This window comes from Musa acuminata, chromosome BXJ3-4 (assembly GCF_036884655.1).
Source record: "Musa acuminata AAA Group cultivar baxijiao chromosome BXJ3-4, Cavendish_Baxijiao_AAA, whole genome shotgun sequence".
In the NCBI taxonomy this organism is placed as follows: domain Eukaryota; kingdom Viridiplantae; phylum Streptophyta; class Magnoliopsida; order Zingiberales; family Musaceae; genus Musa; species Musa acuminata.
In genome coordinates this window covers 32,971,540-32,986,543 of record NC_088352.1, presented here as the reverse complement: position 1 = coordinate 32,986,543, position 15,004 = coordinate 32,971,540, and the positions used below count along the sequence as shown (strand labels likewise).

The following is a 15,004-nucleotide window of genomic DNA, read 5'->3' as shown; positions in this document are numbered from 1 at the left end:
ATTAAATTATTGTATTACTAATTTACCCTCGCTTAATGTCATTAAGATCTTAACATCAAGATTCATTCACAGATAGGTAATTAGTTGCATAATAGTTTTTACAAAAATATTTGAACTTTAGGTGGAATCTAGAGTCCCAACTTCACTCTCTAATTAAACCATTTTTCCTTACTTTACATGACTCCTTCTAAGAGGTATATAAGCACTATGAACAATAGTTTTACCACAAAAGTCGAAGTCTATATCTAGTTATCACCACTAGATTGAAAAAGCACATATATACATTTAGTTCTTCCTACTAAAAATATACGAAGGCTTAAATCAAAGACAGTATCATTCTAATTATTATCACATTGCAGTTCAGAAACATTAGTGAAACTAAACATATTGTTAACATTTACTAAAAGGTATATTATCAACTCAAGGATCATCCAGTAGTATTGTGGCCAAATAGTTTAGAAAAGTTAGAGGAGATTTACCCTTCGAATTAGTCATGGAATGGTCAAGCTTATTATTGATAATGATATTGTCATATATATATCTAAGGAAAGCAAATTGTTATTGTCCTATAAGAATTTGAAGATTATTTTTAAAATAGTTAGCAAAAACCTCGATGAAAAGTTTATAAAGGACAGTCCATATGGCAATTAGCCTAAAGTCCTTAACTCTAGATGCGTTAGTCCTTTCGGGGATAAAAACTAAAATAGTTCTACTCCAATTTTTAGGTAAGTTATTGTTAGCATAAAATGGGACAAAAATAAATAAAGTTTTAACTATTTCTAATATTTATAAAAAAAAATGATAGTAAAATCATCGGGTTGAAGGCTTTTCCTTTAGCCTAGTTAGAAGAGGACAATCTGAATTTGTTAATGAGATAACTCCTATTTAGAAGAGGGCAATCTAAATTTCCTTAGGAGACAAGTCCACACAAGTTATATGAATCTATTAACAAAGTAGAACTAGATGGACAATTATCTCAACTAGCAAATGATTGACTATAGTTTAATTCCAAAGGTAGAAGTAGAAAGAAGCAAAATGAGTGATAATGGAATCTATATCACTAAGAGTAAAGGGGAAATTGGTTCCAATATTATAAATGGTATTGTCTTTTATAAGCTAAGGTAATCTTATAGAAAAACCTAGTATTTGTATCTCCTTTCACTGATCCAATTGAATTTGACTTTTGGCCCACTAATGGAGGTGGTTCTATCTATTTAAGGTTATAAGCTTATTATAAAGGGCTTGAAGGGTTTGACACTCTTAGACTACTATCATTATCTTTCTTTTATAGTAAAGAAATATTTTGAATGATAGTTTTAACATTACGTTCAAGATTCCCTACAAAGAGGTATAAGATGGAGAGGCAATAATTAGTAAGAGAAATGTATTGATATATGAGTTACGGGATCACTAAGGCTAGATTTGGAGCTTCATTTATTATTGATAATGTCATCAACATTCGGAGAGAAAAGCCAACTATCAAATTAGAAGAGTTTATTTTTATATCTATCAATGCTAGCAAGATCCACTTTAATCAAGAGTGGAGAGTGATCATAAGTTATTTTAGGGAGGTGTTGCACTACATCATCTTTGAAAATAGAAACCCAAGCTTCATTAGTAAAAATATGATCAGGTCTAGCAAAAATATAAAAATTTCCAATGAGATTATTGTACTAAGTAAATTGAGGACCCAAAAAATCAAGATAAATGATATTAACATTAAAGATAAAATTATAAAAATCAACAAGAAAAGGATTTGATACGACCACTAACTTTATCTAATAGATTAGAAATAACATTTACATCCCTATAAATAAACTAAGAAATATTTAAGTTAACCAATTGATTTCAAAGAGACTTCTAATAGAAGACAATGTATTAGTGTAAATAAAAGATAAGAGACAAGGAGACTTATCTGATTCTTTGTAAGCAATATTAATATATTAGTTACTAGTGTTGATTATCAAAGTTCTAAATCAATCAAGTTTCCAAGCTCAATAATACTACTAGTGTTCGGACAGTTTCGACACTAAGAGAAGGGGTTCAATCATCGTGACTTATGTCCACTCTCGATTCTTCTTTACTCGAAGTCATTAGCTTTTACTATCGATCTTCTTTCAATGGGTGAAGATTAACTACCCTTATAATTCTTTCTTTTTTTCACAGGCTCAAGAGAGAACCTTTTAAACTTAGAGAGATTTACAACTTTTTTTTACAAAATTATTTCCCCCTTTCTTAACTCTATTTCTTGCTGGTTCAAGCAGGAGTAACTAGGGTATTCATAGACTCCAAATGACTTCAAAATAGAGCCAAAAAGTCTCATCCTAGGTTTTCGGATACTGACGGTACCATCGTCATTGTTGGGTGATACCATCATCTACCATATTGACAACTAGTGGTACCATCGCCTGTCAATCTGATATTGAGCGGTACCACTGCCCAATCTGACACTGACACTAGACGGTACCACCACTCAGTCTAGCGATACCACTAATAGACATAATATGGAATGCTATATCTGCGTGGTACCACCGCCTAGTATAGTGATACCACCACTTGACATAACCTAGGAGATTATGTCTGGGCGGTGCGGTGCCACCGCTTGGCCCTTTTATGGGTGACCGAATAGGCCATCCACTTCAACTAAAACAATCGCAACTCAAGCTAATTGGCTCCTAATTGAGTTGACATAGTTTCACCTAAAACTAACTCAATTAGATCTAAACTAATTTGATCTAGACACATGATTATAAGTATAAATCTTATATTATCTAATATGTCATTGGTTTATTCGGCGATTCGTTCGATCCTTTGGTGTATTGCCCAATCAGCATGTTAACTCCAACAACTTCCGATCTCCTTGGTGCAATGTCTGATCCTTCAGCCTAATACCCGAACTCATGGCACCTTCCGGCATGTTGACCATTCCTCTAGCCCGACGTCCAATCTTTTGATATGTTCCACTCCGACCTAACATTTGATTCTTCTTGCTTTAATCAAATTATCTTTCCTTGATCAAGGTTAGTTTTGTGATACTCAAACGTATATTAGATCTTAATTTCATTAATTGATTTCATCATTAAAATCTGAGATTCAACGATCTCTCCCTTTTTTTATGATGACAACCAATTAATAATGGAGTTTAATCTAAACTCCCCCTATCAATATGTCATATTAAAATAAGATATCATTTCAAAAAATGATAACCGTTGACTTTCACATCATTGCATGCATTATAAAATCATGAGTATTGCATACATCATTCCAAATCATAAATATGTCAAATTATCATGGTATCAAAATATCAAAATACATTATATCCTACATGCATGATCATAACTTCTCATTATATGCATCATCATAATATCATGAGTATTGCATGTATCATAAAATCATGTGTATTGCATGCATCATTACAAATCATAAATATTTTAAATCATCATGATATAAAAATATTAAAGTATATTACATCCATGCTTAATTCAAATCTCAAATCATCATATCCCCTATTGTCATTAACAAAAAGGAGAAAAGTGTAACTAATAGTTTTTGAAAAAGAATACAAGATAGTAAATTAGTAAGTTTTACATCATCTTAAAATATGCAAGTTAGTAAGTTTTAGATATGCGCAAGCTAGCAATTCTTTGCTTCTCTGTGTAAATTTAGCAATTTTATTTTTCTTTGTGATGTGTATGCTAGTACGTTTTTCTCTTTTAAATGTGCAAGCTAACAAGTTTTCTTCTCTTTGAAATGTGCAAGCTAGCAATACTTTCTCCCCCTTTGTTATTATCAAAAAAAGGGAAGAATATAGTGTTGTAATTCTTTTCCCTTTACATCAAATTTTAAATTATGATAAAGAGAAATAACAAAGATAAATTTACATTAATATTTCAATCATAAAAAATAAAAGATCAAATCATGGTTACCAAAAGACCATGTGCCATGTTTGATAAATCTCTTCTTTTCTAAACAAAAGGAATGATAGGAAATGATCTTGATTTAAAAAGAAAACTCAAGTCATAAAAATTGAGAAATCAATATCATGATCCGAAAAATATATAAGAAGAATTTATGCATGTACCTAAGTTTAACATTTAAGCTAGCACTTTTTGCTTCTCTTTCTCAACGTGTAAGCTAACAATTGTTCTCTCCCCCTTTTGTCATTAAAAAGAAGAAAAGAATACAATGATACATTTTTTTTCTTTTACATCAATATTCGAGTCATAACATAAGATATACAAACATAAATACAAATGAATCATATAAAAATTATGACATAAAATATGTTAATATAAAAGATCATGCAAGATCAAGTCATGAATACCAAAAGGCATGATTCATTTTGACATGTCTTCTTTTTAGTAAATAATGAAAAGAAATCTTGGGAGATCAAAGATCTTGATTCATAAAAAAAATCAAGTATTAAGTTCATGATTAAGATAAAACCCATTCAAATTTAATTTATCAAATCATCAAAGTCACTTTCTTAATTCAAGATATTTATAAAATATATTCATCACTATGAATTACTTGTTGAAAAATAAAAAAATCTTTAGACATATTTTCAAGAAAAATGCATTCTCTCATTTTTGTTTCAATTTAAGCGATTGATTTCATACAAGCATGCCCAAGTTTTTTTTAGCCAAAACCATACATCATTGCTTAAAAACCGAAAAACAAATTACGACAATCATCAAGATAAACATTTAGGCATTCATAAAATTATTCTTATTTGGTATGCAAATTTAAATTTAATTTTATATCTCTTGTTACACAAATGCTTAATGAGTTATATCTACTAATAAAAATCTTTAATCAAAGATTTGATTTGTTACAAATAATTCTAATTCTAATTATCTTTCCTTTGTTGTTTCAGCTAGTGAGTTTTAAGAAGTGTGTTGGATCTCTGATTATAAACCTTGAGCATCCACTATCAAAATATCATCTTTTGCTCTTAGCTTTCAATTATAGACATGTTTACAAAAAAGATAGATTTGTTCTTGGTTTTCATTTAACTTTGGGTCCCTTATAGTTAGATCTACTTATCTTATCTTTTGGTATTAAGTGATTCATGGTTCCTTTAGGAACCCAAACTAATTTATATGAGACATATTTTTTGAATTAATATTTATATGCAAAGTGATATGACTACCTTAAAAATTATACTTCACCTTAGGGGTAATATGCAATGTGGGTCCTTTAACAAATAAAGTCGGTTTTTGTTGAGTGTTGCTATTCACAAAACTAATTTCTATTTTTCTATATACATGACCCTTATTAGTAAGAATCATGTTTAATGATTTACTATCAATTTTAAAATTTTATAATATTTATTTTAATAATATATTTTTATTCTTAACTAAGTCTAACTATTCATATTTAGTGCAATGAGTTAACATGCAATTATTATGCTTATTTTTTAATTTTTTAAAATTACTAGAGAGAGGCATGATCCTTTTTTTGCATTTTATAATTTTTACTAACTAATTTAAATTCATCAAATAAATCATTAAATGCATCAAGTAATTTATTATAAAGTAAAGGAGTTTCGTTTGAGTCACTTACCTCATTATTGAGAGTCATTAAGGCATAGTTTGGCACCTTGTCTTTGTTGGTTTGCTCATTATCTTTAGATATACTTGATTCATCCCAAGTCGCCTTTAGTGCTCTCTTCTTCTTTGACAGCTTCTTCTTTTTAAGTTCGTTTTTGTTCTTAGTTTTATATTTTATGAATTTTTTGAATTTTCTTGTCAAAAGTTCTATGTCATCATCACTTGAGCTTTCGCTCGAGTGGTCTTCTTTTGTTCTAAGTGTCAAATCCTTCATATTCTTTAGAAGATTATTCTCATATTCATCATATGCAAGACATGTTATCTCATAGGTCATTAAAGACTCGATAAGTTCTTCAAGCGAAAAATTGATCAAGTCCTTTGCTTCTTATATTATCGTTACTTTTATATCCTAATTTTTAGGAAGAGAATGTAAAAATTTATTAATAAGTTTAAGATTCAAAATACTTTTATTAAGTGCTTTTAAATCATTGACGATATCCGTAAAATAGGTATATATGTCTCCAATGGTTTTGCTTGGTTTTATTCGAAACAATTCAAAGCTATGCATCAAAAGATTGATTTTAGATTCTTTAACTCTATTCATGCCTTCATGAGTTACTTTCGGTATGTGCCAAATCTCATGTACAGTTTTACATAAAGAAATATGATTAAACTCATTTTTGTCTAAAACGTAAATAAAGCATTCATCACTTTAGCATAAAAAAAAAAAATCTTCTTCTCCAAATTATTCTATTCGTTCATTAGTTTAGAAGACTTTTGAAAATCATTTTGAATGATATTCCATAAATTAAAATTTATAGAAAGTAAGAAAACTCTTATTCATGCTTTCCAATACGTGTAGTCCATCCCATTGAATATATAAGGACGAATGATAGAGGAACCCTTTATATTATTAGTAAAAGCCATTCTTTTGGGTGTTAAACCTAACGAGAAAAACTTGGCTCTAATACCAACTATTAAGACCATTTCGACACTAAGACGGGGTGAATTAGTATTTTCGAAAAATCTCATTGATTCGAAAATCTCGTTCGATAAAGATCGTATCGGAAAGATGAGTTTGACTTGAAAACATTTGTAAAGGAGTGAGCAAATAAATTAGTTTACAATATAAATAAAAAGCATAAAGTAATGCAAACCGAGTTTATAGTAGTTTGGTTGTCGTGACCTACGTCCACTCTTGATTCCTCTTCATTCGAGGTTATCGGCTTCTACTATCAATCTTCTTTCAACGGGCAAAGATCAACTACATTTATAACTCTTTCTCCTTTTCACAAGCTCAAGAGAGAACTTTTATACCTCTCTCTTTTAAACTTAGACATTACTTCTTCCTTTAAAATAACTTATAAATACGATAAAGATGTGACTCTACACTAAGAGAGATTTATAACTTTTTTATAAAGATTTTTTCCCCCTTTCTCAACTCTATTATTTACTGGTTCAAGTAGGAATAATTAAGATATTTATAGACTCTAAATGACTTTAAAAATAGGGCCAAAAAGTATCTTAACTCAGGTTTTCAAGGTACTAGTGGTACCACCACCATTATTAGATGGTACCACCACCATTATTAGGTGATACCATCGTCTATCATATTGATAACTGGTGGTATCATCGCTTGTCAGTCTGACACTGAGTGGTATCATCGTCTAACATAGTCTAAAAGACTATATTTGGGTGGTACCACCACCCAATCTGACGGTACCATCCCTTGGTCCTTTTATGAGTGACCGAATAAGCCTTCCACTTAGCCCAAAAACAGCCCTAACTTAAGCATAATTGATCCCCAATTGATTTGACATTGTTTCATCCCAAAACCCGACTCAATCAGACCTAAACTAACTCGATCTAAACACACGATTACAAGCATGAATCCTATGTTATCCGACATGTTATTGGTTCATCCAACGCTTCGTCCGATCCTTCGATGCATTATCCTCTCCTTTGACATATTGCCCAATCGACATGTTGACTTCTATAACTTCCGGTCTCTTTAGTGCAATGTTCGATCCTTTCATGACATTAAGTCCTTCGGCATGTTGATCATTTCTCCGACCCGACGTCCAATCTTTTGATACATTTCACTTCGGCCCAACTTCTGATTCTTCCCGCTTTAATCGAATTATTTTTCCTTGATCGAGGTTAGTCCTACGTCACTCAAACACATATTGGATCTTAACTTCATCAATTGATTTTATCATCAAAATCTGAAATTCAACGACCAGATCTACCGTGATCACTACAGAGAATAAATCTTCCCACTTTTTGCCAAGGCATTTTATGAATCTAACACTTTCCTTGGTTTGATGGTGTCTCTAGCAAAGTAAATAAAGAAATTATTTCATAAAAGAAGATTAGAAGTGAGAGAGAGTCCTGATTTAGAAGCCATACGTTTTATGATAGAGAGAGGATAGATGTTCTTAGTTTCTTTCTTTTTAATCTATGCCTATGGGGTACCAGAAGAATATTAGATCATCCCTTAAGGGACCCATTCTGAGTCTTTGGGCCTTCTTTTAGCATAACTCTAGTCCACCGAGTTTTCATTTTGTCTTCAAGAGCGTTATAATTAGTAGTAGCGATGAAGGCCTCCAAGACCTTGGAGTTGAGGGATTCAAAGGTTAGAAGCATAGGTGAAGAGAGGGTAGGGAAAAGAAAAATACTTTTTATTCTTTACCGGTAGCCATTGTGAAGATGAATGTAGTGTCCATCCTCATGTCGTTGTTTTCTTCTAATACTCCTTAGTCATCAAAGTGATATAAGAGGAGACGATCAAAGGTAGAAAAGAAAACATGATTTTTAAAATGATTTCAGATTTCTAACAATGATAGTTGACATGGAGTCAGATTCGAGCGAGCTACGATGTAGAAGATGACGAAATATTGCCACTCACATGATCTCTCCCAAGCAACTTCGATAGGAGATTTGAAATTGCACAGAGACGTTTTCGAAATAGGGAAAGGCATTGAAACATCGAACTTCTCTTTATTGGAGACTTGTGTTTTGTCCTTTATAGTGGTGGCATCTAAGTCATTTCACCGAAGAGAAATGGACTTCCTTGTTGCTTGGATTGACTTTGATTTGCTTTGAACTGATGCATCTTTAGACTCAAACCCAAGGATGGTTGTCTTTCACCTTCGATTATGATTGAAAAACCCTAGTTTTTCCCTTATCAGAACTATCGATAGTGATAATATCTTCCCTCAGGAAGAGACCACATGCTGTATGTAGTTAAAAATATTTTGGAAAGCTACTAATTGAAGGAAAGATTCAATCTTAATTTTAATCCAAACCCCTGGTAATGATTTAGAGAAATCGATTATATTTGCCCCCTAAACCTGAAAAAGTATACTCATCTATCTTAACAGGACTCTCAAGCATTGCAATAATGTTATAAAGAAATTGAGAATGATGAAATCCTAAAGGAAATTGCACTCAAATGAGTGCAGACACAACTGTTTCTCTAGGATGTTGGAGATTTATATTCCATGATATTAAGGTTAAGGTTTGACCTAATGAACCCGGAGGGGTCTCGTCTCCAATGAGAACTTCAAGCATATCTTCTTCTAAGATAAATTTGAAATAGAAAAATCAGCATTACGATCATTGGGGTCCCCCCAAAATTTAGAGAGAAAGGATTTGAGGAAGATGAGAGGGGGAGTACGCGTTGTAAATTTATCATAGAGACTATACTTTCATCGTTCTCGAACATTGAAGACCTCTTAGAGTTTTATATTTTTATCTAACTTCGCTTTCATGAACTCATTATATACAGTCCAACCCAAGAAGAACAACATAAAAAACACTCTTTTAGAGGTAAGGGGAGAAAAGAGTCGGAAGAGGAGGGACCGCTGGAAGAAATCATCGCTTCGAAACGAAACAACAAAAGATGCGTCTCGTTTCTTTGATTGTGATCAATGTAAAAAACAATAAAGTCAAATGTCACTGAAACTTTCACCAAACTGCTAGGACTCACAAGAAATGTGGGTAAGAATCAAAAGTTATAAGGTTTGCTGGGTGACAGAATGTTATAATGTTTGTCATATAGTATACAATAAAGTAAATAAGCAATACTTGAATAAGAAGAAAAGTTTATGCAGTTGCTTTCCGCACTTATTCTCGTGAGAATACCACAAGATCATTAATCTTCCGCGGATTCATTCATATACACGATTGCGACATGAAGAGTTGCATGGATATGGGCAGTCGATCTTTCTAACAACACTCCGCCCGTAGAACCAGTCTCCCACAGCTTTTGCAATTGGCTGCAGGGAAGAATATAGTAGATCAAGAAAAAGATCATGCAAGCAAGAAATATAAATATTATAATGATGATGAGATATGTACCAATAAGAAAAGACTATGCAATTCTTACCATCCTATCAATCATCGGGGAATCAGTTCCAAACCATGTGTCCTGACTCCCTGACTGGCAATGAGCATAGCATGAGATTATAAACATGCCCGTAGATGGGTTGCCACTTGCCGGCAGTGCACGCAGAAACTCTGACCTGAATTCTGTCATCGGCATGTCCAGTCATTAGATTCACTAAGTAAATCAAGAATCTATTGGCAGGGGAATTGGGTGACAAATATCGCCAAGTACACGAAATCAGACAAAGTTTATCATGGATTCATGAAATGAAATAGAAGATTTCCTTAACTTTCTATTTTGGATGTTGATAAATAACAGTTGATTAAGCGGTTCAAAGCCAAGTTTTATGTTGCCAACCTTGCATTTTCTCAAGTTGATCTGACGAACAACTCTTTATATTAAGCTTGCAGGCATTCCAACTTTTGCGGGGATCGGCAGAACTCGGTGCTAAAGTATTCTTGATCTGCAATAGAAACAACTCATCAATTAGCTAGCATATTCAACGGGCAATGGCTTACATCACGAAAAGGAATATGTCCAGGAAGGGAATGTTTATCATCCTAATATGCAAAAGCATCACAGCATTGCTTTGCAGCACCAGAGCAACGTGAAGTGACAATAATTTGGTGAAGAGAAACAAGAAATCTATGCTGTAATAGTTAAAGAAGTACAAGAATAGGAATCTATTGCAATTTGTTACTGTTCATCAACGGATACCTAATATTGCTCACTCATCCTATGAAAGTAGAAGAATCATCTTTGCTATGCTGAATTGGTACCAAACCCTCGATGAGTATTTTACAGAAGACAGTAGCTAATTTTCGAGAAAGCTGTTACCTGCCAGGCATCATACGCTGCATTCAGTATAAAGAGGGGCGTGCTCATTTTAGGCACCACATTCTGTGGGAAAAAGCACTGCATTCACAATTTGATATATTTGTTCAGATGACATGACATCCTTTATATATATATTCCAAATGCAAACATACTTCTTACCATGCTTGGTGACAACCTTGAAGTGCATGAAGATGGCAAATTTTTTCCTGACCCCTAGGAATTATACAAGCACCGTACATCACTAAAAGAAGTTTGGGAGAGATAAAATACTGCACATTAGTAGGATGGAGTACTGATTATCAAAGAATACAAGCGACAAGGAACTGACATGAAGGTTGACAACATCATTGTAAAGGGATCTGACAGAGGTCGTTCCAGTAATGTCCTTCCTGTTAGGAGCGATCATGATAATTCCAATTGATACCATGCTAAGAAAACAATATGTATGAGCAAAGGAACAAAGAACCCAAGGCAATTAATAAACTCACCCATCAATAAAATACCCAGCATCAGAAAAGCATTTAACTTTTGCACTTGCTGGTAGAAGACTGCGGAATTTGTCACAGTGTAGGATGGACGCCAATCCACCCGCTGAACAACCAGAAAGAAGTGCCTGCATGCAGCCCATTCACCGGAGTATTAATTATGACAAACAAATCTTTGCATGATAAGAGACTTTTACCACTCTACAAGCACGTACATTTTCTGCTTTGTTCATTCCTTTTGCCAACAGATCTTCCATGATAGCGAACCAAACCCGGGCTCCTCTGTAGTGAAGATTTGTAGCCTAATCAAATTTAGATGAGAAAAAAAAAAAGCATTATTAGTACACAAATCTCATGCTTGTTTATGCAACGACGCAAATCTCATCCATCATGTGGACTTTTTGTTTAAAGAGCTTACAGGATCTACTCTTTCTACGTCTCCTGTAAACGATGAACCATCACAGTACCGAATCTTGATCCTGTTCCAGTTATAGAAGTCTGCACATTTTTAAGATGAAATACAAGGAAGTTAAATCAAAAGAAACATGTGTAAAAAGAGCATGGACATACACGGATATTATCTTATATTTATTATGCGACATGTGCATGACTGTCTTTTGGATGTAATACCTAAAATACATTGGCGGAGAAGAAAAAATTGATTTGTAAAGAAGAGGGATGTCGCGAAAGAGATATTGGAGATAAGAAAGCCAACAACAGTAAGAATGTTAAGGTTCTCTGTCTCCTTTGTTTTTTTTTACACCAAGCAAGAAACACATAGAGGTTCAAGCTTTGCTTCTCTTCCACCAATTCAGCACCTCCTTGTCCAAATGTTTACAAGCTTAAGATTGCATGCAGTAATCTATCAAAATACCATACCGGGATTAGATTTTTTGCTGTTTCCTAAAATGCCAGAGAATGAAAGTGGCTTCATATGATTAGAGGAGCCCCTGAAATTATTTTTACGCTCTAGACATTCTTCAACATTCCTGCACCATCCTCCTCCCTGCAAACCAAGAATATATTAATCAAGGAAATTGCATCTTCCAATAAGTCTAAACATTTTGTGTACTTTATAGCTGATAGATTGTTTGATTAGTAGCAATATAATTTTTTTTTTCAATATTCTTTTCCTCTGTCCACAAACATTTAGCCATCCTCAATATGCATGTGTTGACTAATGTATTGCAGGTATATAGAAGACGTAGACTTGTAAACTACCAAAAAAATTTCACATTTGAAGCGAGCATTTCAATCAACTTGTCCATGCTGGAATTTTCAGGATTATTAGTTGCCAAATGATGCTTCTACCTAAGTAGTAAAAGTCACCATTCCTCAATCCCAGTAACTAAAATAACTTTTAACAAGTATCCAATGGTAACATTTGTGGTGACAACAGAATGGTATCATGAATATTGCTGGATCCGGGTTCCTTATCGACCTACAAATAGTAAATTTGAATGTCCAAACAACTGCAGGAAGATGAACTGACCTCCATGTGAACCAACCAGTTATATGCTCCTGAGCCACTCCCAGGAGAGAAATGATATGCTGGGGGGCTTCCATCCAAGCAGACTGAAAATTATGTGAAAAATCATGAGTTTTTAGTTTTTTGTTGAATCGAAGCCACTGAAAGCTATACATAGGATTTCTGATTGAATGTCCGACAAGAACATACTCCGAAGAGTATCACATACACTTGTTAAAAGAGGTCGCAGGAAGAAATAGTCATGTGTACTCTGGACTAAGCATATGTTTACGAATAATCATACCTGCTCCTTTAGCTACTGCACTATGCAAAAGAGTCATGGGTACATCGTAAGCATCCACTTCCAGAGAGGCCAGAAGAAAGAAAAAGCAGATGAAAGGATAAATCCATGTTCCTGATTTAGCACCCACCATCCTGCAGTATCGTTTCAAATTTTATCAGCTGAAAAGAAAGAAAACAAAATCTGAAGAGTCTACAGATATAAATTTATCAATTTAAATAAATATAGTTGATGATTTAGAACGATAGCATTTAGAAAACTATATATATGTTGAACCATTATTTAAAGATTGAAACAAAGACACTAGTTAATCAATATCTAACTAAAATTTCCACTTTAAATTAGAATGGAAAGGAACACACTGGCTATTAATTCTTCCTTCCATGAGTAAACATGATATAACCATGTCGGCTTTTAGTATCCTACCACGTTAAAGGAAACCCAACGGTTTGTTCATCATCGTCATCGTTATGTTTAAATGGCGGACTGTGAGCACACATAGAGAACAAAATTTCCCACATACGAAGGATCGACGGTGAAGTAACATGTGATTCTGTCTAACCATTAAAAGAATACAATAAAAGACCTAACACAATCAACAATATATGAGATCGCGTGACCAGCTAAATATATCATAAGTGCATGCCAAACGTGAATCTGCTTATGGTAGTAGCTTTCATGTAGTTAGAGAATCAAAAGGCAGGACGCCCTTTTATCTATTTCTCAACCCTTAGCCCTGGGAAGAACAGATCAGGCAGCCTTCCTCGCACTATCAAAAGTACTGAGAAACTTCGTCATAAAATGCATGCCACCCGAACTAATAAACAGAAAAAAAAAACCAACAATCCGAGAAAATCCACTAGCTAAACCAAGAGATAAGAGACGGGAAATAACAACATCTCCCAAAAATTCGTTGCACTAACTTGCAAGCTTTCGTCGAGTATAACAGAGAAGTGCTGCAAAGAACTAAAACACTTATCTACTACCTGAAATGTTAGTGGCGTAGCACTGTAAAAAGCTTCTTTCTTCAAAGCAGAGGACCGACAGCAGACAATACACACACAACCTGAAGAAGATACAACATATATAGCGCCTCTTCTTTACTCTCTCTCTCTCTCTCTCACGGAGCGAGCTATTCACGCTGAGACGCAGACCTTCTCCATCTGTCCGAAGTTGGACAACTTCGTGGTCCTCGGCTTTCTTTGTAATGGACCAGCGAAGACCTATTTTACGCCACAAATCAATATTTATTTCTGCAAACCCTCTGGCTGGCTTTAAAACGGACGAGCTAAGATCTCTTTTACGCCACAATTAATAATATTTCTACCAACCGACGCGCTGCACACACACAAAAAAGCGGCGTGGAAGGGAGTCGAGTATCGGAAGTTCTTTGTCTGGTCGGGTAAAACAGGTTGCCACGTTCTGCTAATGGAGGGAGCTTTTGATGCTTTTGCTGCGCACATCATACGAGTTCATCGCTTTAAATCTGATACCCGTCCTCGCTGGGCCCGCGTATAGCTGTCGGCACGTTCGTCGGTGTCATAAAGGTTGACGGCAGATGCTCGAGATAAGATAGAGAAAAGTAAGAATAGGACACTGACGCGTTCCGATTGAAAACCAAGTTTCGGGTAACGAATCAATCACAAGATAAGACATTCCTCGCAGGAGTAGACATCGGAAAAATCCATATTTAGACGAGTGAAGGTCGAGGAAAGAATCAATGATACAAAAGATTAATTACGCTTCAGAGGGTAAATAAGAACAAAAGGAGTTACGTTGCCATTGGAAGAGAAGCTGCGTCAATATCCTTCGTCTTCTTTTTCCTAAATTAAATTAAATTTTATATTTATACAAAAATTTTAGTTTAACATATTTTTTTATTTAGCCTTTAAAAAAATTGAGAATATCATTTGCAAACAAAATATGGCTTAATTTATAATTAGTGGCAAAACTAAGAGGAGTTAGCCAATT

At 34.0% G+C, this 15,004-nt stretch overlaps 1 protein-coding gene across 1 annotated transcript; it reads right to left on the bottom strand.

Annotated features, from left to right (window-relative positions):
- Nucleotides 1-9,539: 9,539 nt before the first annotated feature.
- Nucleotides 9,540-14,270, bottom strand: LOC135634732 (pectin acetylesterase 8-like). Its single transcript, XM_065145275.1, has 13 exons — nucleotides 14,020-14,270; nucleotides 13,037-13,167; nucleotides 12,757-12,839; nucleotides 12,144-12,270; nucleotides 11,683-11,762; nucleotides 11,480-11,566; nucleotides 11,268-11,392; nucleotides 11,108-11,168; nucleotides 10,939-10,992; nucleotides 10,780-10,857; nucleotides 10,300-10,405; nucleotides 9,943-10,085; nucleotides 9,540-9,832 (listed from the first exon to the last, which is right to left on the bottom strand). Exons 2-13 carry the CDS (start codon nucleotides 13,164-13,166, stop codon nucleotides 9,725-9,727), a joined length of 1,182 nt encoding a protein of 393 aa, XP_065001347.1. The 5' UTR covers nucleotide 13,167; nucleotides 14,020-14,270; the 3' UTR covers nucleotides 9,540-9,724.
- Between the last annotated feature and the right edge of the window lie 734 nt (nucleotides 14,271-15,004).